Source organism: Xenopus laevis, chromosome 9_10L, assembly GCF_017654675.1.
Source record: "Xenopus laevis strain J_2021 chromosome 9_10L, Xenopus_laevis_v10.1, whole genome shotgun sequence".
NCBI classification, from domain to species: Eukaryota; Metazoa; Chordata; class Amphibia; order Anura; family Pipidae; genus Xenopus; species Xenopus laevis.
In genome coordinates, this window is record NC_054387.1 from 128,010,600 (window position 1) to 128,038,452 (window position 27,853).

Consider the following 27,853-nt stretch of genomic DNA (forward strand, 5'->3'; position numbering starts at 1 on the left):
TTATTTCAGATAACTTTTGAAAAAAAATTTCTTTAATGCATTCTTTACATCATTGTTTCGCAAACTATATATTAATGGGTTGAGCAATGGGGTAACTGTTGTATAGATTAAAGCAGCTGCCCTGTTTTTGGACTCAGCATAACTCTTAATTTCGTGCAAATATATGACAATGGTTGTACCATAATACATACTGACCACCACAATGTGCGAAATGCATGTTAAAAAAGCTTTTTTCCTTCCTTCATGAGATTTAATTTTTTTAATGGCAATTGCAATGCTAATGTAGGAGCTGAAAATGACCACACAATTGCATATCCCAATAATAATGTCAGATGCATACACCAAAATAAGAGTCAAAGTAATGTCAGAACAGGCAAGATAAAGAAGTGGGAGAAGATCACAGAAGAAGTGGTTGATCTGGTTTGGGCAACAGAAATCTAAGCTGTTAGTTAACAAAGACAACATGAGACAAACAACGCTTGCTAATAGCCATGACCCACAGGCCAGTTTACAGCACATTTTGTGACTCATTATCTTTGTGTACTGAAGGGGCTTACAAATGGCAACATACCGATCAAACGCCATGGCGGAAAGTACATTGGATTCTGTTGCAAAGCTTGTAAGTGTGAGATACAACTGGGCAATGCAGGCACTATAAGGCAAAACACCTTTCTTGGATACAAGATCTGTAATCATTTTTGGCATTGTGATTGATGGGGAAATAATGTCTAAGAAGGAGAGATTTGCCAGGAAGAAATACATTGGCGTATGAAGTTGCGAGTCCTTTATAATGAGCAGGATGATGAGGCTGTTCCATAGTAATGTGCAAATATAGAGGCATGAGAAGACACAGATAAGTAAAAGTCGAAGATGAGGAAAGTGAGAAAAGCCAAGCAGGATAAATTCTTCAACAGAAGTGCCGTTGTTTCCTCCCATTGGCCAATGTATACCAAATTCAGTTCCTTATGTTAACATCTGAATATAGAGGTATGAGAAGACATAGATCAGGAAAACTCAAAAATGGGAGAGGTGAGAGAAGCTAAGTTGGAACAACTGGTTTCCTGATGTTAATGTGCATATAATATAAGAAGGCAATAGCTCACACACTTATTTTGCTCCCTCTTTTATAGGCATCTCTCATACTGCAAATATTATTGTGTATGTCTAAAACTAATTAACCCAAGTCCTCATTAGGTTACGGACACTGACACTCTAGGGAAAAACCAAGTCTTTACCAAATCCCACAGCAATTGCTGACAAACTAATTTTCTTATTTTAACTGTTTAAAGTTCCAAGCTTTTTCTGCTATGCAGTTACACTATAGAAACAGACCCCACTCTCTCTCATAGGCTTTGAGTACGTGCCCATTTGGCCAAAACGCATTAGGCTTTTATGTCTTAATAAATCATTTTTATTTCATATTTGCTTTTTCTAATGCATTTATTACCGCCGGGTCTCTCACACGTATTTAGGATTTTGAGATTTGAGCAACCCTTGGACTGGGGTTTAATGTGTTGAGACCACTGGGTAATTGTTTTGAAACCTTTTTATGTGACTATATACTTTCACTGTTTTTGTTTTTTGGGGGGCAGACACATTTCCCACTAATTAAAAAGATTTGGACAGTCTTTTTGTACCTACCCACACCAATAACTGAGCAGGGGCCTCTTTACTACATATATCAATCAGTTTTTGTATTTAATCTGTTATTTCCAAAGTTTCACAGTATATCTCCATTTCTTATACAGAACTGCAGGATTTATGTTGACACAAATAAATATCTAATAGCAATTAAAAAAATGACCTTATCTTAATTTTTGGTTTTGTAACTGGTGTTTTTGAGAGCGAATAGTAGAATGTTCCAAAGCATTGCCTTAGCAGAATCAGGAATAGGAGTGCATCAATCCTCTTCCAGGTATACCGCTATCTTGATGTGTATTCTTTAGAAAACAACATTGAGGAGACACTCATAAAGCAGAATAACTGTCTAACTGTCTAACAGAATAACTACCTCTACTGTCCTTATTAAATGTTTTTTAGAGAAATGATACAGACTTGAATTGATAAATAAGTCTATCGAGGAGGTTGTACTTCTTACACGTGTCAACCTATTGGCTAAAAAACCAAGAGATACGGCCATGCATAGAATACTGTTTGTATCCACATTAATGTAGTGATAAAATGGAAAGAGTGATTAATAAATCACAAAAAGTACATAAAAATACATGCAGGGGAATGTAATAAAAGTCGCAAAGAGCAAAGCAATTCGCACCAATAAGACTAAAAATCCACATCTCGCAATGTAATATTGTTCCTTAAACTGTTTTTGCATTGCGAATTTTAATTGTGCACTCATAAGAAGTGCTTGAAGGTGTCGTAATCTTTTGGAGCAAACATAACGACTTTTTCAGTAAGAAGTTTTATAACATTAACTGCGCATTGGCGCAAACTATAAAATTCGCAAACGATCTTTCACTGTCGGAAGTGGTCGCTAAACAGTTTCCGGCTTGCAAAAGCTATATTAAATTTGCACAAAGCAAAATTTGTTCACGTAAAGGCATAACTTTTCGCATTGTGAATAGTTTTTCCTTTAGCGATTTTTATTACATTCCCCCGATGGTCTTTCCCTCTGATTCAAGACCTAAGAATCAAAAAATTCAAGGGTAAACCCAAGTATGGGACATCCCCTTTGTTTTGTAAACAGGGTGTAAACAGAAACGGAACTAGAGGGGGGCGGGCCCTGGCGCAGGACGCGCAAGCCGGGCCCCTGCCCCCCTCTGTACACCCTGAACTGGCCCGGGAATGTGCGCCACAAAGCGGCTCGCAAACTGCCGGGGGGCTCTGAGGGGGTGCGGGCCCTGGCCCGCTCGTACCCCCTGCTACCCCGGTAGTTCCGCCCCTGGGTGTAAATGCTACTCCTCAATAATTAAAGGCTTTAGATTAACCACCTCACCAAAGATCATGAGATTATCATTATTGGGGTTATTTACTAAACTCAGAATTTATCTGGTTGAGCTTTTTGAGGTAAAACTCAAAAAAAACTCAAACTTATTAAAGCTACAAAAAGAGTCCCTCAATACACATTGTATGAAGGAGGCCACAAAGCATCCGCAGTACTGTGCTGCAAAACTTTTATTCCAAAATACGCTACGGCGCAGATTTACTAAGCTCGAGTTAATAGTTCGAATCCAAAAATATTGAATTTCGAAGTAATTTTTTGGGTACTTCGACCATCGAATTGGTCAAATTCGATTGAATCGAATCATTTGAATGATTCGAAGTAAAAATCGTTCGACAATTCGAGTATTCGATAATTGAAGTACTGTCTCTGTAAAAAATCCTTCTACTCAATACTTCGCCAAATAAAAGCTACCGAAAATGTTAGCCTATGGGGACATTGTAGATTTTGGGCACTTTTTATGATTGAATAAAAATCATTTGATCGATCGCTTAAAATCGTTCGAATTGTTCGATTCGAACAATTTCATCGAATGATTTTTATTTGATTGTTCGATCAAACCTTTTGCGCTAAAATCCTTCGAATTCGATTTTACTTCAAGGGTTGAATTCGAGGGTTTTTTAACCCTCGAAATTTGACCCTTGATAAATCTGCCCCTACATGTTTCCAGGACCCTTTCTGAAGTGTAATTAGCCAAATGTGTGTGCAAGATTTAAAACCATAAAATGCTCCACCTTCTCTGCTATGTGTTTTCGTCAAGCAGTGACGAAAACACATAGCAGAGTTATACACTAGTATTTTGTTTCAATGGCAGAGTCCCTATCCTATTTGGAGGTTGCTATGGTCTTTGCTTGAATTAGCCAGAAAATCTGAGCTTTTCGGGCTTTTCTGGCAAACATCTAAAAAAAGTGGACTTTTCTGGAAAAAAGCCATAAAAAATTGTATGATTCGGGTTTTCTATCGATTTTATCAAGGTTTTACCCAAACCGATTAAATCAAGTATTTTTAATTATAAATAAGGTAAAATTGGATATGGAAGTTGGTCTTTAAATAATGAGATAAATTCGGATTTTAATAAATAGCCCCCACTATTACGCCACCTGTAATTCCATGTATGTTATATATTTATTGAAATACCCCTGCAAAAGAAGGATTCAGGAACATCGAGGATATATTTAGAAATATTAAAGGATAAGTAAACCTTAAAAATAAGTGAATGTAAAATGAATGAGGGTGCTATTCTAAACACTTTTGCCAACTACATTCCTTATTCGTTTTTGTTTTTATTCCAGGATATTAAGGGATACATGTACTGTTAAAATGAATGAATTTTGTTACAACAGCTCCACCTGTTGGTCATTTTCCAACCTATCTGACCACCAAGTAGTCAAGGAAGTTGTCAGGAGAAAGAAAAGGGAAAATTGTATCATACTTACCGTGATTTTCCTTTCCTGGACATACTCCATATCAGTATGTTCCCATCCCTTCTTCAATGGTTGTCTTAAAGCTAGTAACAAAGACGACATGGTGTTGGTGGTAGTGGCTTTTAAAGCTTGGGGAGGATCCTTCTGATGGGGATATCCCAGAGAGTACTCATATAGCGTATGTCCAAGGAAAGAGGTTTCTCAGATGATCTTCTGCTTAGGAAAAAAAAATTAGAAACCTTTCTCAAATCTTTCTTGTATGTTCTAAAGTCTATTTGCAAAGGCAGTTTTGGGTATAGACTTTCCTTCAAGTGAATCTGCCATCTAAATCTTAAATCTTAAATCTAAGATATAATATTCAATAAATAATAAGTTGCCTTTCCCAATCATTCAAATTTCGATTCAAATAAACTCTGGAGTCCCACAGCTATTCAATGTGTCTTTATTTCACACAACATGTTTCGGATAAAACATATCCTTCATCAGGTGCTTGTTACAAAGTGAATACTACCCAAGCTATTTATTAACCTTTATCGCCAACAACAAGAGGTCAGCTCCAATTAATGGCCAGACAAATCAGACATGTACCAACAGAATATTGCCATCTAGTAGCCTATTCAGATAATGCACCAAGGACTATTACTATTATCTTGTTTCAGAACAATGATACCATTAATAGCTACAATGTTGGAAATTCACCATAGTAGTTCAAATTGTTGCATAGTATAATAAATAGTATTGACACAAAGTATATTAAATAATTTAAGCTGTATAAATAGTAGGATTGTTCTGTCTAAAAATAAAAGAATAATGTTAGGCTATAAAAAGCACTTGTAGCTAAAAGCATCGTTTAGACCCCATGGTTCTAATACATTCAGAGTCTCGATCCATTTTGACTCACATTGCAGGAGCATCCGCTTTCTATCACCCCCACGTAATGGTAGTTTAACCTCCTCTAGTACCAACCACCTCAAACTAGCACTATTATGTCTGTGTTCAAAAAAATGCTTTCCTACAGGAGTATGTGTTTTAGTACTCAAAGGATCATAGTAAGTGATTTGTTCATTGATCCTTAGGTGCACTTTTCTTTTGGTCTGGCCAACATACATTTTACCACAGGGCATTTGAGTCCATAAACAACACTCTCAGAATTGCATGTACTGTATTGTTTAATCGGTAACTTACTGCCTTTCGGTGGGTGAGTTACATAATCCCCTTTAATAATGGAATTACAGTTACTACAATTCAAGCAAGGGAAAGTTCCCATTTTCGGGGGTCCCAAAAACCGTGTTTCTTTCCGGGGACATGTTACATCTGATTTAACTAATCTATCCGCAAGGTTGTTACCACGTTTATATGAAAAGATTGGTGGCTCCCTGCTGAGAGTTGGATCGTTTTGTAACATAGGCCAGTATTTACACATCACTTTCTGTATATCATTGCTATTAGGGCCAAATGTGGATACAAAAGGTATACGTTCCCGTTTAATATCACCCTGGGGTTTTTTGTTTCCATGCAATAAAGTAGCTCTATAAAGTTTAAATACATCATCACATGTTGCAATGAGACACTCTCTTTCATAGCCCCTCTCAACAAATTACTCAGTGAGGTTATTACTGCTTGCCAGGTACTTCTGATCATCTGAGGCAATTCTTTTCATTCTCAAGAACTGACCTTTGGGTATACCCTTTATTGTCCCTGGGGTATGGTAACTGCTTCTAATTAGCATATTGTTGCATTCAGTAGGTTTAGTATACAAATCAGTCTCCAGATTATTGTTATTTTTTAAAACATTGACATCCAAATAGTGTACGCAATTAGTACTGAATTCAGCAGTAAACTTGATAGTATGGTGGTGTGTATTTATGTGGTCAAGAAATTCCTTAAGTGTATCCTCACTCCCACTCCAAATCATAAAAATGTCATCCGCATAACGCAAATAGCATTTTATTTGCGTTATGCCAAGTACTATTGTAAGAAGCTCAATCAAAAAGTAAATCATATTGTGGGGTATATCAGTTGAGAGAAGTGCTTCCTCTATGTAATGAATACCTTCATCATGTGGAATGGATGTATATAATGATTGGATGTCAATGCTACATAATATCCAATCTGGTTCAACATGTGGGAATCCAATCATTCATCTACTCGGGGCAGTCATCAAACTTTGACTTTGCACAGGTCTACACAAAACATGGCACATGTACCATGACTACACCAGTTAAATTTGATTCCTCATTAATTTCATTCTTTCCTGGAAGGAAGTTGACTGCTCTGGAGTATAACCAGTTGCATTGTTGTCCTTCTTTGGCCGTGTCCCTTTAACAAATGCTACTCCCCTTTCCTTAAGGGTGACTGAGCCGTGGTTTTTTGTGATGGCTGTAGCTAGAGGGAGGATGCTGAAAAAAGTGACCAGAATATTTTATCTCTTTTTTCTTTGAGGAAAAACGGAAATCCTTCTTTCATAAAAATTTGTAAATTGGTCTCCAAGTGCCATTACTTTGGTGTGAGCTTTATTTTTTTTAAATTCTTGATTCTCCTTTATTATTTGGGGAGTATTTTCATTGTCAAAGACTTTGGGTTTTCTGAAATGTAGCTACATTCTGTGATTTAGGTTACTATTTGTAAAATGTTCTAATATTGCTACATCCCATTAAGTGCTGGCAAGATGTTAAACAGGAAAAGAAGAAAATTGTACAACTGGAAAATTGCATAGTTAGAAGTTTGCCACTATTTGTTGTATTAGGGTGAGGTTGGTCTATTAAAACTTTGAGGGTTCTTCTTGTGGGAGCAGTAGGGCAGGGCTGTACCCACTAAATGATGATATGGAGTTGTCCAGGATAAAAAAGTATGATACCATTTTCCTTTTTTTCCTTTCCTATGTCTTTGCTCTCACATCCACACAGGTTCATAAAAATTCCACAGCCTGAAGAACACTGCCTTGGTTTTTATAGATGTATGATTGCATTTAATTTATCATTGAACAGGACATAAACATGTCATGATTCATATTTGGTCATAGATGGTACATGGAACAATTAATTTATTATTGTCAGGGAGCCGGGAGCTCCCTCCAGGGAGGTAGTCAGGATCAAGGAGGAAGCCCTCTTGAGGGAACAAGGTCGCGGTGTCCAAAGGGTTAATCGAAGAATAGTCAGGATCCAGGCAAGAGTTCACAGGCAGGTAGATATCAACAAAGTCCAAAGTCCAGGCAAAGGGTCAGGAAACAGATCAGGAACAAGAATTAGGCAAATAGGCACACAGGAAACCCAGGATACACTTTAGGGAAGTAATCCTATACTTGGGCGCCATTCTGGCGTCTAGTTGGCGTTTTTATTTTGAATTTGGCGCCATTGTGACGTCATTGACGCTCTTGCGCCGACGTCGGCGCGCTGACGTCATCGCGCCGGCGCCGCTACCCACGTGGCGGCCATGGGCGCCGCCATTTTGGGAGCGACGCCGGCAAGGAGGGACGCGCCGCCCGGAGCTCTTGGACCTGCTCCGGGCGGCGATCGTGACAGTACCCCCCCTCACGGGGGGCCTCCGGACCACCAGGACTTGGCTTCTGGGGAAATTTGGAGTGGAACTCCCTCACCAGACGAGGAGCATGGACATCAGAGCGTCCTTCCCAGGAGCATTCTTCAGGGCCGAAGCCTTTCCACTTGATGAGGTACTGAAGAGAGCCCCTGGAGATCCTGGAGTCAAGGATCTTCTCCACCTCATATTCTTGTTGGCCATCCACAGAGATAGTAGGAGGGGAAGGCTGGACCACGGAAAAGCGGTTGGAGGTGGCGGGTTTCACCAAGGAGACATGAAACACGTTGGGGATTCGCATCTCAGGGGGAAGCTGAAGTCTGACAGCCACAGGATTGATCACCTCCAAAATGGGAAATGGACCTACGAACCTCGGACCCAACTTAGGAGATGGTACCTTCAACCGAATGTTCCTGGAAGACAACCAGACTTTCTCACCGACCTTGTAGGGAGGAGAGGGTCTACGTCTACAGTCTGCAAATGACTTGTGAACCAGAGCACTCTTCTCCAGGTTTGACTTGGTTGCAGCCCAAATAGCAGACATGTGGGCTGCATGGTCATCAGCGGCCGGAACATCAGACAACACAAAGTCTTGTGGGAAGGCTAGAGGATGTAGACCATACACAGACATAAATGGGGACCTTCCAGTGGAAGCGTGGCAGGCATTGTTATGAGCAAATTCCGCCCACGGGAGGAGATCAGACCAATCATCTTGACAAAGGGAAACGTGGTTCCTCAAGAACTGTTCCAAGGCTTGGTTCACTCGCTCAGCCGCTCCATTAGTCTGGGGATGATAAGCTGAGGAGAACTGAAGATTAATACCTAGATCTTTGCACAGGGAACGCCAGAATTTAGCCGTGAATTGAGACCCTCTGTCAGAAACGATCTCAGTTGGGAAGCCATGCAGGCGAAAAATTAACTGGATGAACAACTGTGACAACTCCACTGCAGATGGAAGCTTCCGTAGAGGGATGAAGTGGGGCATCTTGCTGAAGCGGTCAATGACAACCCAAATCACGGTGTTCCCACAGGAGGGAGGAAGTTCAACAATGAAGTCCATTGCCAAATGCGTCCAAGGACGAGAGGGAACAGACAACGGCTGTAGTAACCCACTGGGGCGAGAATGGCTGGACTTGGAAGTGGCACAAACAGTACAGGCAGAAACAAAGTCTTTGACATCTTTTCGGATAGTCGGCCACCAGACTAAACGTCGAAGGAGTTCAAGAGTCTTTTCTGGACCGGGATGTCCAGCTTGCTTGGAACAGTGAGTCTGTTGAAGAATGGGCAGACGTAACTCGGAGGGGACAAACGCCATCCCAATGGGAGTATCAGGAGGAGCAGAAGATTGACCAGCCAGGATTTGGTCAGTGAATTGAGGGTACAAGGAAGCGATGATCTTGACAGGAGGAATAATAGGATCTAGTCTTTCAGGAGTACGATCCACCGGAGTGAAACTTCGAGACAGAGCATCGGCCTTCCGATTCTTGGAGCCAGGGCGAAAAGTCAAGACGAAGTTAAATTGAGAGAAGAAGAGAGACCACCTTGCTTGTCTGGGATTCAGCCTCTTGAGAGATTGGATGAATTCAAGATTCTTATGATCTGTGTAGATCGTGACTGGGATCAAGGAACCTTCAAGGAGGTGACGCCACTCTTCTAAGGCAAGCTTAACCGCCAGGAGTTCTCGATTTCCTACATCATAATTTTGCTCCGCAGGAGAACTTCTTAGAGAAATACCCACATGGATGCAGCTTCCCATCAGAGGGATGTCTTTGGGACAAGATAGCTCCGGCTCCAACTTCAGAAGCATCCACCTCGATGAAGAAAGGTAACTCTGGATCAGGATGGCGGAGAACCGAAGCAGAAGTGAAGGCATCCTTCAAGGACTGAAAAGCTTCTATAGCGGGCGGGGGCCATGAGCTGGGTTTACCCCCTTTTCGGATGAGGGCCAGGATAGGAGCAATACGAGAAGAGAATCCCTTTATGAACTGCCGGTAGTAATTGGCAAAACCAATGAATCTCTGGATTGCCTTAGTGCTCAGCGGTAGGGGCCACTCTTGGATTGCAGACACTTTCACAGGATCCATCTCGAAACCCTCTGGGGAGATGATATAACCCAGAAAAGGGATCTTGGACACTTCAAACACACATTTCTCCAGTTTGGCAAAGAGAGAGTTCTTCCTCAAACGAGAGAGGACTTCCTTCACCTGGGAACGATGGCTTGAAAGGTCCTTGGAGAAAATCAGGATGTCGTCAAGGTACACGACCACAAACTTTCCCAAGAGATCCCAGAAAATGTCGTTCACGAATTCTTGAAAGACAGCGGGGGCATTGCAGAGACCAAAGGGCATTACGAGGTACTCATAGTGCCCATCCCGAGTGTTGAATGCTGTCTTCCATTCGTCACCTTCCCGGATGCGGATAAGGTTATACGCCCCACGGAGATCCAACTTAGTGAAGATTTTAGCCCCCTTCAGTTGGTCGAAGAGTTCGGCAATCAAGGGCAAGGGATACCGGGTCTTAACCGTAATCTTATTAAGACCCCGGTAGTCGATGCAAGGACGTAGGCCTCCATCCTTCTTTTCCATGAAGAAGAATCCAGCCCCGGCAGGAGAAGTAGAAGGGCGAATAAACCCCCGCTGGAGATTTTCTTGGATATACTGCTTCATAGCAGTGGTCTCCGCTGGAGAGAGAGGATAAGTACGACCTCTAGGGGGCATGGTTCCAGGCAGGAGATCGACAGGACAATCGTATTGTCGATGAGGAGGAAGGAATTCTGCAGACTTCTTACAGAACACATCAGCGAATTCCTTGTAAAAGGGGGTAGAGTCTTCAGATCAGACAAAAAGATATTCACCCTCTGGAGGGGTTCAGCAGGAAGACAGTGCTGCTGGCAAAATGGGCTCCAACGGGAAATCTGTCCTGTGGACCAATCAATGGAAGGATTATGCAGGCGCAGCCAAGGGAGACACAACACAACTGGAACGGATGGGCAGGAAATAATTAGGAACGAAAGTCTTTCTTTATGCAGCGTCCCAACCTGCACAGGCAATTCCCCAGTCGTCATGGAGATAAATTCAGCCTCCAGGGGTCTGTCGTCAATGGCAGTGACTCGGAGAGGAGTAGACAATGGAAATAAGGGAACTTCCATGTGTTTGGCGAATTGAGCGTCCATGAAGTTCCCAGCAGCTCCAGAGTCAATGAAAGCGGAGCCGACAATAGTCTTAGTGGCTAGGCGAATCTGTAATGGAAGGAGAAACCTGTGAATGTTCTCTTGAGACTTCGGAGTAGTGCCCCCTACATGAGTTACCCACAATACAGACATAAGCCAGCCATTCGTCTACGGAGTCTTTCTTGTTCGGATAGACGAGCCCTTCCAACTTGCATTGGTTCCTCCGGAGGAGAAGGAGAGGCTTGAGTAGCAGGAGTCTGCAGGAGAGGTCTCTGGAAGCGAGGTGCCAGCAAGGGTTGAAATCTTTTACAGCGCTCCCTCTCTACTTGATGCTCTCTGAGCCGAGTGTCCACCTTAATAGAAAGTGCGATCAGATCCTCCAGCAGGTCAGGGAACTCTCTGGAGACAAGATCATCTTTAATGCGAATAGACAGACCTTGATAGAATACGGCCTTATAGGCATCGTCATTCCAGGAAGTCTCAGCCATCAAAGTTCTAAAGTCAATAGCATAGTCACTGACACTGCGGTTTCCCTGCCGGAGTTGCAGAAGACGAGAAGGGGCATTAGTGACCCGACCCGGGGCATCAAACACAGTACGAAATGCTTGAAGAAAAGCCTTGGCATCAAAAGTCAGCGGAGAATTCTTCTCCCAAAGAGATGTTGCCCACTCAAGCGGTTTGCCCACCAAACGAGACATCACATACCCCACCTTGGAACGTTCATTGGGGAAGTGCGAGGGTTGAAACTCAAACTGGATCTGGCACTGTGTAGCGAAACCTCTGCAGGCCTGTGGGTCCCCACTGAAGCGAGGAGGAGGCGGAATACGAGGCTCACCAGACGAGAAACCTGTGCTAGACGAGACGTCCGCCATGGGAGGATTTGCAGCCGCTTGGGAAGCAGGAGGCGCTGGAGGCACTCGGGAGAGAAGGGTATCGAGTGCCTGTCCTATGCGGTACTGCTGGGCTTCATATTCCTCCATGCGGGATGCCAGTCCGCGGAGCGCTCGTCCGACATCAGGCGTAGCTTCCTCAGTAGGATCCATGGCCCAAGTATAATGTCAGGGAGCCGGGAGCTCCCTCCAGGGAGGTAGTCAGGATCAAGGAGGAAGCCCTCTTGAGGGAACAAGGTCGCGGTGTCCAAAGGGTTAATCGAAGAATAGTCAGGATCCAGGCAAGAGTTCACAGGCAGGTAGATATCAACAAAGTCCAAAGTCCAGGCAAAGGGTCAGGAAACAGATCAGGAACAAGAATTAGGCAAATAGGCACACAGGAAACCCAGGATACACTTTAGGGAAGTAATCCTATACTTGGGCGCCATTCTGGCGTCTAGTTGGCGTTTTTATTTTGAATTTGGCGCCATTGTGACGTCATTGACGCTCTTGCGCCGACGTCGGCGCGCTGACGTCATCGCGCCGGCGCCGCTACCCACGTGGCGGCCATGGGCGCCGCCATTTTGGGAGCGACGCCGGCAAGGAGGGACGCGCCGCCCGGAGCTCTTGGACCTGCTCCGGGCGGCGATCGTGACAATTATACCTAAAAACTTCGGACTAACACAATGGAGGCAATCAAGTTATAATAGAAAAATTTATTTAAAGGGATCTTCTCAGATAAACTTTAATCAATTTTTTCTGGATAACAAATATGAAATGTTTCGCCAAGTTTCACAGCAAATAGACTGTAATTGTTGAAAAAAATTGACATTAAATATTTATCGCACAATTTGTCATGCGTCAAAAAAATTCTGTTGACCATAGACTTCAAACTTCACAAATTTTCTGCATAGCGAAACGGGTCAGATTCACCCATCACTAATCAGTATCCTTTATCATATAATCCAGGTTAAGACATGTTGGGTGCTTCAGACCAGCAATATCAAGGTTGTATCCCTAGCTAGAGCCATAAAATACATTAATATGCAAAATAATCCTCCAATAAGAACCCCAGGTGATCTGTTTAAATTTGGCTCCGTTATCTTTGCTCCTGCAACAGGAGTAGTTTAGTAGCACGGAACAATAATATTTTTTATCCAAATGTTCATCTTGAGTAAGGTGACCAAGGGGACAGAAATGATGACTTAATAAATAAAAATAAAGGTAATTTTTGTATTATTATAAAGCATAACTCTATATGGTTACTTCAACCCTATACAGGTATGGGACCTGTTATCCAGAATGCTCGGGACCTGGGGCTTTCTGGATAATGGATCTTTCTATAATTTGGATCTTCATACTTTAAGTCTACTAGAAAATCATATAAACATAAAATAAACCCAATAGGCTGGTTCTGCTTCCAATAACGATTAATTATATTTTAGTTTGGATCAAGTACAAGCTACTGTTTTATTATTAAACAGAAAAAGGAAATCATTTGGGAGAATGGTTATAAATCAAGTTATAAATAAAGGCAGTCACTTTACAGTGAGGTTGATCTACTTTTCTGGAAAAAAAAAGCACATGATTACACTTTACAAGTACATTAGAGGGCATTATAGACAAATAGTAGGGGACCTTTTTACCCATAAAGAGAATAGCCATTCCAGAGGCCTCCCCTTCAGACTAGAAGAAAAGAACTTTCATTTGAAGCAACGTAAGGGGTTCTTCACAGTCAGGACAGTGAGGTTGGGGAATGCACTGCCGGGTGATGCTGATTCAGTTAATGACTATAAGAGGGACTTGGATGATTTCTTGGACAGACATAATATTAAAGGCTATTGTGATACTAAACTCTATAGTTAGTATAGATATGGGTATATATCATTTATGTGAAAGTAGGGAGGGGTGTGTGTTTGGATGCTGGCCGGGTTTTCATTTGGAGGGGTTGAACTTGATGGACTTTGTCTTTTTTCAACCTGATCTAACTATGTAACTAACTATGTAACTATGTAACTATGTAATTATGTAATTATGTATGTGCTGTTTCTCAACAGTTGCTAGAATGGAGCAAACTAGTCAAAATGAAATTAAGCAGCAGACTGGATAGCAACTCAGACATAATTTCCAATACTGGAGATAACTCCAAAAGAAAATCACATGCACACCTGGCCTCTCTGAACAAATTATACCTGGGGCAGGGAAGTAAAGGAGGATGGCACCCTGACCACATGTAGAATAGAAAAACACAGCAATACAGCAAACAGGTTAAATGCAGAACCCATGTGTTTACTTGCATCAAGTAGTCAAAAGTTACAATGTTTGTAGGGTAGACCCCTTACAACCCATCGTACATCTTAAATGTATTGATTGCTAGCTCCACCCCACAATGGTAATGCCAATTAGCGCAGAATAAACAAGCAAAAAGAAAAAAACAACAGCATGGTTTATTTAAGGGCATGTCCAAAGTCCAATACAAAGTCTCAAAAGTCCAATAATTCCTGAACCCCTTTAAGAAGATTGAACAAAACCAAAGCAATATACTGTATGTCTCCTAAAGAGGTTTGTAGTTGAAGGACCAAGGAAGATGTATTATGACCAATGGCCATTCAATTTTATAACCAATGGAGCTTTGAAACCAAAATTCCCCTACAGACCTCCTTAGGAGACATCTTACTTGGTTGTTGTTGATCTGCAACCTGCTTTAGGAGACACAAGAATCAATGGGCATTTGAGACTCTGTGTATTGGACTTATATGTTTTTTATACTCCCCATCCATGAGATACCATATCATATTCTACAAACATGACGGCACTAGTGATGAGTGAATTTATTTGCCAGCCATGGATTTGAGGCGAAATTCCAAATTTCGCCTTGTTCAATTTTTTTTGAGAAAATGGAAATGAGAAAAATGCCCAGTGACTTTAATGCATTTGGACAAAAAGTCACCGTAAGAAAAAAACGGCCATTGACTTTAATGCATTAGGACAAAAAAGTCATCATAAGGAAAAAATGCCCTTTGACTTTAATGTGTTTCATGAAATTTTCACAATTTCACGTTTTGTTCTCAGTTTCACAAATTTTTCGACGAAGCAAAACTGGACAGATTCGCTCATCACTAAACGGCACTTCTTTTAATGCGCCATTTTTAGACCTACAGTTGCAAAACAAATCTGATAGTATGAAAAAATGCAAGCAAAACATTTTTCCTGCAAATTTTTACATTTTCATTGGTATTAGGTTCCAATGGCATCATTGACAGTGCTATAATATAAAAAATATTTCCTCATTCCTTAAAATTCCAAGGATCTGTTTATCTTTATTTTGTTTATAGTTCATAGCTGACCCTCTATATATTTCACATGTCCATATCTTAAACTTTTTTAAACATAACCCCTAATATTCCCAGAAGTGATTTTTAGCGCCTTCTTTACATCATTATTCCGGAGACTGTAAATGAGTGGATTTAATACTGGTATTACCATTGTGTAGATCAGAGAAGCTGTTCTGTCTTTAGATTCTAAAAAGCTACGAAGAGGAAGAAAATAGGTGGAGATAAGTGTACCATAGTACAGAAAGATCACCATGAGGTGTGAAGCACATGTAGAAAAAGCTTTCATTCTTCCATTCTGCGATTTTATTCTCTATATTGTCATTATAATACTAATGTAGGAGCTAAGAATTATTATAAAATTGCACATTCTGACACATAGACAATGGTTAAATTAAGGGTTATATCAGAGCAGGCTACTTGGAAAAGTGGAAGAAAATCCCAGAAGAAGTGATTGATCTTGTTAGGACCACAGAAGAATATTTTGAGTGTGAGCATTGTGTGCATGAGAGAATAGATGAAGGACAACACCCATACCCCACTTATCAGCTTAGAACAATTCTTGGGGCTTATTAGGTTTATGTAATGAAGAGGTTTACAGATGGCAACATACCAGTCAAAAGCCATAAGAGAAAGAAAAAGGCATTCTGCTCCTGCCAACAAGGCAAAGAAAAAGAGCTGGATAATACAACTATGAAAAGATAAAGTTCCTTCACCAGAAACAATGTCCCTTTTCATTTTTGGCACTATAGCTGAAGATAGCAAACGGTATATGGAGGAGAGGTTAGCCAAGAAGAAATACATTGGGTTGTGAAGCCGCTGGTTCTGTATGATCAGGAGAACAATAAGACCATTCTCAAGCAATGTGCAGGTGTAGAGTAACAAGAAGATACAGATTAAGATGAATCGAAGGTGAGGTATTTGGGAGAAGCCAAGAAGGACAAACAACTCAACTTGAGTAACATTGCTTTCTTCCATTTCTAAATGTTTCCTCTGCCGTTGCTTTGGAATGCTTGTATTATAACTCTGATAATATCTTCAAGAAGAACCTGATACATCTGAAGAATCTGATACAACTGAATGAGTGATTAGTTATGATATAAATCAACTTGTAAACTAGTGCTTTGTCAATAAGGAAACATTCTCATTCATAGTTCATATGCCTCTTTATTAAAGCGGCCTCTACTACAATGGCATGATTACAGTATGTCAGACCATTAATTAATGTACATATCAACATGCTTCCTCCAAGGAGTAGACATCCTGGGAGCCAACAGACTCGTTCACAATTCCCTCTCTGCATTTGACTCTAAACTCATCTTCCATATTGTAACTCTTGTGTTTCATGTAACAATCTAGATTTGTAACAGTTTCTTATTTGGAGAAGAGGAACTAATAAAGATAAATAAAAACATCAGCCACAATTTTCTATTTTGATTAATTTCACTTGATGTTGATTCAGTGGCATTTTAATAATGCAATGTTGTCTTTATTATTACTTTTTCACTGGGCACAGAATAGTGAATAAAGACACCGAGGGGCAGATTTAATAAGGTTCGAATAGTAAATTCAAAATCAAAACTTACAATTTTTAATTAAAACCACCAACTCAAATTTGAATTTGAAACTTGAATCCCATATTTATCATCCCCCTACCCTGGAAGTAACTCAATTCGATAGGTTGTCACCTTCATGTTCGAGTTTTTTTGAGGCTTTGGCTTAAAACTCAATTGGAGAACTCGATTCAATCATTTTGAGTTTTTCCAGTTGAAAACGAGATTCATTTGAGTTTTCGGATTGCGGGACTCGAACTCGCAGAATCCAGTTTTTGCCATTTGAGTTATTTTCTTAAATATTATACCATTTGAGTTTCAAGTTCATTTGATTTCATTCGAGGTAAAAAAAAACCTCTAACATTCGACCTTTCTTAAATCAGCCCCTAGTGGTCATTAATGTCCTCAAGAGCAGTGTGCAAACATTGGTGTAATAACGCAACTCTTTGCATTTTGTATTATTGTTAATATTATTACATATTTATTAATTTCTCAATTTTTTTGATTCAGAGCATACATTCCAGCTTGGAACAACCTTTTCCCCACATGCAATGTGCACTGGAGATACAAGCAAGGGTTAGGAAAGGTGATAGTTTTCAGTGCTGCTGCTGAGAAGCACTGAGCACTAACAGATCAAAATAATTCTTGACTGCTCAAAGCATTCTAACACATTCGAAAAATGGTTTGATAAATGTGGCAACTGAATGAAAGTGGAAAGGCAGCATACTGGGAAGACAATGGCCTAACAGGACTGCACTTTATTTTCTTTATCTATGGCGTGACCTACAGTGCCAATTTTCTAACAACATGAAAGGCTTTGAAATATAACAGTGTTGACTTGTTTGCTCCTCTTTCATGTAAACATGCCAGGACCATGTGTAAAGCACATTGACATATAACAAATGCTGCTAATGCTCATGTAAAATCATTTGAGCAGAGCGCAAAGCATCATGGCAGTGCTGTGGTTATTTTGGAATGCACAGATGGGCTTGTGATTGGTTAGCTCAGTAGTTAAGTGTCCAGACTAAACAGGCAGAAATATAAGGAACTCTAAAGCGGTCACGATAACCCTGGATACAAGTGTTAGAGCACTAATGAGGACAGAATTGCTAATTCAAAAAATACTTGCTCCAGGCTCTAGCAGCACTCTGCAACTCACAGCAGATTATCATGCAGGCTTCAATGCAAGCAAGTTCTTGCCACCTCCCATAGTGCAGGGAGTAAATATAGGTCCCCTTTTCATCCTGACAGTGCTCCCTAGCTTCTTTGTGTGATTGAAGTACAATTAGGAGGATGGGTAGGTGTAAAAAGGGGTCCCCTATGTGTGTCTGTCCTCCGTTCATGAATATAGTGCTTCTGAATTCAGGCTGTGCTTTACTCATTGGTGGAACCCAGGTCCTTACACTAATTAGCAAAACTTCAACAATGCAGAATGAAAAAAAGTTTTTTTCACCCAAAACTCCTTTAATATTAATGCTATTTGTAATAAAAGTAAAAACAATGTGTGCAGCATTTTTTTCCTGGAGAATCATTTTGTCTTAAACATTAATGAAATATGATTAACATCAATGAACTGCAGTTTTCCAATTATTGCCAGTTGTGCTATGTGTGGCCTCCATTGTAACTGTTCACATGGAGATTTGTACTGCTCCTTTATTTCCAAGTTATACTGGCCTTATGTTGTGTTTGCCTTTTGAGTTGGTAGTGACCACAATAATTAGCATGTCATTAAGCTCATTCCGAATAAGACAGAAACCAAGACACATGCTAGGATTCCTGCATTTGATTAATTAAATCATCAGAACAGATGACTAAGCCTAGAAAGTGGTAATACTCTTTAAACATTGTGCTGCAATTTCTTCTTCTTAATACATACAGTATATTGCTCTTTCCATATAAACCTTGTGACTCAGCAGAAAAGACTTGTAGGTTTCCAGCAATGTATTCCTGCTAATGCAATTTCTGTAGATGTTTGTTGGTGGCTTGGGTCATTTCATTAGGTCTGTGTGGGATTTTTTTAGGTGCAAGTATACATCGTCTAGTGGCACAAACAGCTGTGGGAACACTAGAGATACAACCATCTTCATGTTGGTGCTAGCTCCAGGGTGCCCCAGCACAGCTATGCAGAAGTACAAGGAGGGGCTTTTGACACAAGTACTTTAAATGAATATCATCAATTTGCACAACATCAATGTCCATGTTTGTAAGACTGCAACTGAGACCTAGGGGGTTATTTATTAAAGGTCGAGTTGTCTTTCACCCAAAAAAAATTTCAAGGGTAGTTTTCAGTCAAAACCTTAAATTTTTGGTTAAAAAAAACTCAAATTTTTAGGAGTCTTAAAAAAACTTTAAATTTTTTGAGATTTATTATACCCCGACCTTGGAAATAGCTTGAATCCAAAAATACTCCATCTAAAACCTGTTGAGGTCTTCTAGAAGTCAATGGTAGAGGTCCCTTGAACCATTTGAGGATGTTAATAGCCTGCGTGATGACAGGGTTTTCTTCAGTGGGTACCTCTCAAAAACTCAATTAGTTAGGTTTTTTTCCGCTGAAAACTCAATTAATTTGAGTTTTTGGGTTGATCACCCCTAATTCACTGATTTGAGTTTTTTAGAAAGCATTCGAGTTGTGAGTTCTTTTGAGCTGTAAAAAAATCAATCTTTGATAAATAACCCCCTTAAAGTCTTGTAAAATCCACAACTGTGAGTTTGCACAAAGAGACATTCAAATAAGTGCTCAAGAATCTACTGACTCCTACAAGCTTATCTCACTGTGGTTTGCATCTATATGTGCAGTAGACTTGCAGAAGAATCAAGAAAAAGGCATCATTTTGATACAAAGAGCTGGAAATAAGGCAATTCCAACACCCCAAATATGTTGGCACAATTGCATTCAATTTGTCAAAATATACACGCACAATTGCACAACTTTAGATATATTAAACACCTTACACAGAATTATGCTAGAATTATGAGGGAAAATGTTACACTGTGGCAAAAAAAATTGCATCCCATATGGCACTTTGTACTTGTTAGTAACTAAATGCCCCTATAGTCCTCTTTAGTTTTGCTTTTGTTTCATTCATTGATTCATTAAATTTGGTTAGAATCAATTGGGTTTGTAATACAGTAAATTAGTCTGCATACTCAAGAACTGCAGTGTTTGAAAAGACAGAACATGTCATTGCTCCAATGTATTCAAATCCATCTCTTCAGGAACCAGCTACTAGTGGTCCTTGAGGTTGGGAGTGAGGACCACGGAGGAAGCAGACAGGCAGGAATTGTCCTTGAAAACAGAGACAAAAGTCCAAGGCTCAAAGTCCAGTCTTTTGGGCTTTTTCCCCGAATAGCCCGTTTTTTCAGATTTTTGCCCGAAAAGTCTGAAATAGACATATTTTTGGGCTAATTCCAGCACAGAGCACAGAAAATTCAAAATAGGATAGGGACCTATCCCATTGACTTACCTTGGTAGGTCTGAGATGACAGATTTTCATATTTGGACTTTTTCCAACCTTAGGGTATAATAAATCTCAAAAAATTTGTTTTTTTTTCCATTCGGACTTTAATAAATAACCCCCTTATTGTCTTGGTAGAGGTCAAGTAGACATTGTTTACATTCAAGGTTCCAAACAAATGATCTGTTTGTTAGTTTTCATCCAAACTGAATGGTTTAAACAACATGTAGGAAGTATTACATATACACTTTTATTTTTTTTAGCCTTTTTTTACCCTTTCACATAAAAAAGCAATACCAGGTAATACATTTACAAATCCCAGGAAAATCCAGGATCAAATGGTTCTGAAGGTTTAATAAACCCAACTTGTTTATACAGTACTGTATATACTGTTGTGTATGAAGGTATAAATTATTAATGCAGTGCATTGATAATGTGCATGTCCTACAGGCTCTCAAAAAGTTTCTTTAGGGCATTCTTTACATCATTATTCCGAAAGCTGTATTATTGGATTTAGCAGTGGGGTAACAGTTGTGTATATAACAGCAGCTGTTTTGCTTTTGGACTCTGAGGAACTGTTAATGGAATACAGATAGGAGATAATGATTGTGCAATAGTACATAGAGACCACCATGAGCTGAGACGCACAAGTTAAAAAAGCTTTCTTTCTCCCTTCTCGAGATTTGATCTTTATTATAGCATTTGCAATACTAACGTAGGAGCTGAGAATAACAGAGAAATTACAAATCCCATTGAGGAAGAATGACAAATTCAACAAGACAATATTTAGAATATGCAAGTTGGATGAGAGGAAGAAGATCACAGGAGAAGTGATTGATCACATTAGAACCACAGAAGTCTATGCTGTTGGTGAGAAATGTGTGCAGAAGGGAATAGAGGCTCCCTAAAATCCATGCTCCGCTGATCAGCCTAGAGCATAACTTAAAGTTTATGATATTGCAATAATAAAGACGGTTACAAATGGCGACATAACGGTCAAAAGCCATGACAGAAAGAAGAGGGGATTCAGTTGCAACAAAGGTTATAATGAAAAACCGTTGCGTAATGCATTTTTGAAAAGAGATCTTTCCTTCCCCAGAAGCAAGATTCAAAATCATTTTAGGAACTGTTGCTGATGGAGACAACATGTCTAGAATGGAAAGATTGGCCAGGAAAAAATACATTGGAGTGTGGAGATGCTTATCTTTTAGAATGAGCAGGATGATTAGACTGTACCCCAGTAAGGTGAATATGTAGAGGATGGAGAAGACAGAGATAAGAATTGGTCGAATTTGCAGGAGGTGATTGAATCCAAGAAGTATGAAGATCTCAGCATTGGTACCATTGATCATTGCCAAGATACTGCATACAAATTACCTTGCAGAATGTTTGCTAAGTATGCATTCACTTAATAAATATAATTTTGAACAACTTTGTATTATTAATGTCATGAGCACCATCAAGGTACAGGAACCCGTTGGACATCTGGAAATAGGCCTTTGGCTTTGTTACTTTTCTAAACAATTGCATAAGCTCCTGAAGCATCAATAGAACATCTACTGCTCATTCATCTTTTATGTTCTATTTATACTATAATAATCTCATATTCTTTAAGCATCTAACCCTGCTTGACCCTAGGGAAACAATTAAATGTTTATCTCTCAAATCCCCCAACTTCCTAAAATGTCACTTTGGTAATATTCTGTGTGATTATTGCTTTAACTTTTTTTCAGTTGTATTTTTATTTCATGGCAAAGATTCAAACTTAACAGGATAGACTAAAAATGTATGTTGGGTTGCCACCTCACCCTTTTAAAACAAGACATACATTAAAGGACAAGGAAGCCCTAAATAACTGGGGGGTGCAAATATGTTATTCAAATCGCAGGTGCTATTGTGCTTCCTCTCAGCCATCTGACCTGCCTTTCCTAGCAATACGCTGCTTTAACTTATACTTGCACCAGTACAATAAAATCTTATTTTAAATGCACCTTTTATTGTAGCACTTCTTCATGGCCATGAAACACCTAGTTTATTCTTGCCAGTATAAATATCCTAGTTGTCAACCCTTGCTCTGCATAACTTGTAGGGCACACTCTGGAGGACCAACTTCTACCTAGAACAGACTCACACTGACCCACTGTTGTGTGGCAATGGTTCATATTCAACATCCTGTTCACCTTAGTAGCTTCAACAGGTTCCAAGGTCTCATCTAAACTAAAATTCATCTAAAATTCTGGACTTCATTAACTGCTAGGTTCACTATAACACCTCCTTGTCGGCGCTACAGCGGTCTTTGATGACTGCTGGAACTAAACACTGCACCTCCCTCTTGATTTTTTGTTTTGTAACTTACAATTTTCCTTATTTGTCAAAAGTGAGCATAGACAACGAGAAAGGAATGCAGTTTTCCAGAAACAGGTTGGTGCCAGTTGCAAGTGCATAATAGCTTTGTACACGTTATTTTAAAGAATGCAGTTCATAACAATTTGAGAAAGGACATGGTAACAAATAACTCTCAGGACTCTCATATAATAAGTAAGGGGTCTATTGAAATTATGCGGGGGGTAGAATCAGGGGGTGACATATATCCTCGTAGCTCCCATGCAGATCAAAAGTTAAAGTGTTGAGTTGTATTGTTTTGCAGGTAGGAGTCAAAAAGTCTATTGACATTGAACGTTTTTAAGATTCTGTCGGGGTAGCCCTTGATTTTCATTTGGAGGCAATTGCTAAGTGTGTAGCTGTTAGCAGTTGATTGAGCAAGGCCTGGGTGTGTTTGTGCATTTTGGCCGAGGGTTTGTCCATTAGGAAAGTCGGTATCTCTTTAGAGACTGTGTATGTTAAGAGATGGCTTAGCAGCGTAGCTATTTCAGTCCATAGAGGTTGGATGTAGGAGTAGGCTTACTTGTGTGCAACAGTTCCTCCAGCAGGGAGAAGGGCAATCTGGAAATAATTTGTGGTGCTTGTCGGGTATCTGATAACACAACATAAGCACTTTGTAAATATTTTCTTTTTGGCTTACACATGTTACCATTTTTTTTGCATTATCCCATATTAATTTCCAGTCTGAGTCGGTAAGAAGTTGTTGCAAAATGGAATCCCATTCATCCATATGAGAATGCTGATGGGTCTGATCTGTACAAGGTTGAACCAGCAGCTTATATATTGGAAATATCAGGCCTTTTTGTGGTAGCCAATTTCTTTCTAGAAGTTCAAAGGATGATGGAGGGTCAGTCGTTGTCCGTTTAACATATGGGTCAATAAGGTCCCCAGCTGTAAAAAGGTCTGGCCTTTGGCATCTATTGCAGAAGGATGGTGCCATGTCAGGCTCAAATATGGGGTTTTTGAGATAGATCATGTTCAGGGGCCTTTCAGATGTAAGATTGTGCTTGTGCTGGAGAGTGTTCCATAGACAGAAAGTTACTTTATGTGGATGAAAGGAGTGTTGATGGTACTTTAGAATTTTTGGACCAGATATATGCATTCACATGTATGTTATTAGACATGGCATTCTCTATAAGGCCCTAGGTAGTGTGTGGGCTCCAGTGAGAGAAGCCAACAGTTGTCTCAGATGTGTTGCCTCATTGTATTTCCTCAGTAGGGGTTCTCCCAAGCCAGCATATTGGAGTGGAGCCATCAGCACTGATTGGGGAAGTGGGTGTATGTGGTCGTTCCATATGAATTTATGGAGAGAGCTCTGTAGTTCCTTAAACGTCCGTATTGATGTTAAAACCGGCAAAGTTTCAAACAGATATAGGAATTTTGGAAGTATGCACATCTCGATTGCTGCTTTACTTCCAAGCCATGAGATGGACTGAGAGGACCACTTAAGAAGGGTAGCTTTTGTGATTTGTATCAGGGGTTTAAAGTTAAAATTGTATATCTGAGAGTAGTCAGTTGTTAATTGGTTTCCCAAATATGAAAGTGATTCCATCTTCCAATTATAATTGAAGTTCTCTCTTAAATTAGCCAATATTAAGGCTCGCTCTTGATTTTTAATCTGCTAAGAGCATTTATAAAAGAAGCCTTTGGTATCTCCCATATAATATTCCAAAATGTTTTACCCATCTGCAGAGTTGGACTGGGCTGATGGGACACTGGGTAAAAAACCAGTGGGCACTAGCCCTTGTTGGCCCCTCTGACCCTGGCCTGCTCTCTGCTGCAATCTTAGACTTTCGAAGCTTCTCCCCAAGCTAGGCAGCAGCAAGTGGAGATACGCTTCATACTCAAAGGGGCAGGGGAGGCACAGGCTTGCAGCATGTTTAGCAACTGGGGTGGTTGGCCCAGGAGGACCTAAGGGAAGAGCCCAGGTAGACCCCGGACACCCCAGTCTGACACTGCCCATCTGTAAAACATGACAATGCTTATTAAGTATTCTGTGTAAGATTTTATAATCAGCATTATGCTTTTTATGTTGTTTAAGAGAACCTGTCAACCAAAGTATCCACTTTGCTTCTACTTTGCTGTCTTGGGACGAGTCAATTGGTGGACTTTGAAAAATCTAAGGTTTTTTTGGGGAAAAACTTTGAATCGAATTCGAGCAAATGCACTATTCCTTTGATTTGTACGATTCGAATTCCGCCGAATACGGACCTACTCGAACGAAAACGGACCTATTCGACCAAAAAAAACCTTCAACTTAATTTTGGTTGGTCTTTTTGAATTCGAATTTTGAAGTTTTTTCAATTTGAAATTCAACCCTTGATAAATAAGCCCCTCAGTGTGTAACATTTTGTTTAGATTTATACGAATCGAAGGAATAGCGCATTCAATCGAATTTGATTCAAAGTTTTCCCCAAATAAAGCTTTGATTTTTTTCATTCGAAAATTCACCTCGACCTTTGATAAATCTGCCCCTTGGACTCAAATATGAATTAGGAATTAATGGGAAAGATTTGGATCTACATCAGTCTATCTTTACTGATTACTTCTTAATTTATTTGTTTTCATTTTATATTAATTTTGTCTTGCTTTTTATAAAGGAATTACAGTATATGTATGGTTTTGATCTTAAATAACATTTAGTTATAGCAAAGAAATGCACACCAAAATATGTTTTTTATGTGATTATATATATGTACAGTTAGGCCCATAAATCTTTGGACAGAGACATCTTTTTTTAATTTTGGTTCTGTACATTACCACAATGAATTTTAAATAAAACAACTCAGATGCAGTTGAACTGCAGACTTTTAGCTTTAATTCAGTGGGTTGAACAAAAAGATTGCATAAAAGTGTGAGGAACTAAAGCCTTTTTTTAACACAATCCCTTCATTTCAGGGGCTTAAAAGTAATTGGACCATTGACTCAAAGGCTATTTCATGGGCAGGTGTGGGCAATTCCTTCGTTGTGTCATTATCAATGAAGCAAGTAAATGACCTGAAGTTGATTTGAGGGGGGGGTGCTTGTATGTGGAACAGACAACATGCGGTCAAAGGAGCTCTCCATGCAGGAGAAACAAGCCATCCTTAAGATGCAAAAACAGAAAAAGCCTATCTAAGAAATTGCTACAATATTAGGAGTGGCAAAATCTACAGTTTGGTACATCCTGAGAAAGAAAGAAATCACTGGTGAACTCAGCAAAGCAAAAAGACCTGGACGTCCACTGGAGACAACAGTGATGGATGATCGCGGAATAATTTCGATGGTGAAGAGAAACCCCTTCACAACAGCCAAACAAGTGAACAACACTCTCCAAGAGGTAGGTGTATCAATTTCCAAGTCTACCATAAAGAGAAGACTGAACTGCAAGGTGCAAGCCACTCATAAGCATCAAGAATAGAAAGTCTAGATTGGACTTTGCTAAAAAAAAAACATCTAAAAAAGCCAGCACAGTTCTGGAAAAACATTCTTTTTACAGATGAAACCAAGATCAACCTCTACCAGAATGATGGCAAGAAAAAAGTATGGAGTAGGCCGGAACAGCTCATGATCCAAAGCATAGCACATCATGTATAAAACATTTGGGAGGCAGTGTGATGGCTTGGGCGTGCATGGCTGCCAGTGGCACTGGGACACTAGTGTTTATCCATGATGTGAGACAGGACAGAAGCAGCCGAATGAACTCTGAGCTGTTCAGAGACACTGTCTGCCCAAATCCAGCTAAATGCAGTCAAATTGATTGGGAGGTGTTTCATAATTACCCAAAACATACAACCAAAGCAACCCGGAAGTTTATCAAAGCAAAGAAGTGGAATATTCTTCAATGGCCAAGTCAGTCACCTGATCTGAACCCAATTGAGCTGCATTTCATTTGTTGAAGACTAAACTTGGGACAGAAAGACCCACAAACAAACAGCTAGTGAAAGCCGCTGCAGTAAAGGCCTGGCAGAGCATTAAAAAGGAGTAATCCCAGAATCTGGTGATGTCCATGAGTTCAAGACTTCAGGCTGTCATTGCCAGCAAAGGGTTTTCAACCAAGTATTAGAAATGAACATTTTATTTTCAGTTTTTTAATTTGTCCAATTACTTTTGAGCCCCTGAAATGAAGTGATTGTGTTAAAAAAAAAAAGCTTTAGTTCCTCATATTTTAATGCAATATTTTTGTTCAACCCACTGAATTAAAGTTGAAAGTCTGCAGTTCAACGGCATTTGAGTTGTTTCATTTAAAATTCATTGTGGTAATGTATAGAACCAAAATTAGAAAAAAGTTGTCTCTGTCCAAAGATGTATGGGCCTAACTATATATATACATACTGTATATTATAATATTTATGAAAAAAACCACAAACACAAATCCTAATAAAAACACTTTAACTTTAACACAATTACACACACCATATTAATATTATTCTAACCAATAGTTATAGTCGCCAAGTAACAAACATATTGTTCCAGTGTGTGACGCATCAGAGCAATCTCTTCTGTTCTCTGGCTCTGTTTTCTTTTTATCTGGTGGGAGATTCTTCAACTGCCTGTCCTGCAGTCTTTTGTCCCTTCTGTCCTCCTTTTGCTATCTACTTTCCTACTTCTTTTATAGCCCTAGTTAGTATTAGTTTCTAGAAACGACTGAAAATATCAGCTTACAATTCTTTATCTATTTTGTTACTTGGCCTATTTATCTATTTTGAAACCTGACCATTACAGAACCAGAATTACAGAGTTTACATCAGTCTTATAAAATACATCATGTTTTTTGCTGATGATCTCCTGTAGAGGTAACTGCATCATAACCGTATTTTAGTTTATCATTTGTAATAAAGCCTCACAAAGAGGTAAGTAGTGATGGGCGAATTTGTCCTGATGAAAATTTTTCGAAACAAATTGAAGTCAATGGGCATCAAAATCATTTTGATGTGCGTCAATTTCAATGGGCGCAACAATTTTTATACACACGCCTATTTTGTCCAAATGCATTAAAGTCAATGGGCGTCCAAAAAATTTTGATGCACAACTATTTTTTATTTGCAGGACTATTCTAACGCACGCTCACATTTTTTTGATGTGGGGGATTTTTTACTGGCTAATTTTCTTTGTCAAATTTTCTTCTTTTGACGTGAATTTGCGCCTGCCAAATTTATTTGCCTATTGCTAGAGATAAGTTTAACAACCCTAAACC

At 39.7% G+C, this 27,853-nt stretch overlaps 1 protein-coding gene and 2 pseudogenes across 1 annotated transcript; all 3 read right to left on the reverse strand.

Annotated features, from left to right (window-relative positions):
- On the reverse strand, positions 1-936 carry LOC121397996 (olfactory receptor 154-like). Its single transcript, XM_041576322.1, has one exon. The coding sequence runs from the start codon at positions 934-936 to the stop codon at positions 1-3; it is 936 nt and encodes a 311-aa protein (XP_041432256.1).
- A 14,403-nt stretch (positions 937-15,339) lies between these two features.
- Positions 15,340-16,265, reverse strand: LOC121397997 (annotated as a pseudogene).
- Positions 16,266-20,739: 4,474 nt separating this feature from the next.
- On the reverse strand, positions 20,740-21,647 carry LOC121397998 (annotated as a pseudogene).
- Between the last annotated feature and the right edge of the window lie 6,206 nt (positions 21,648-27,853).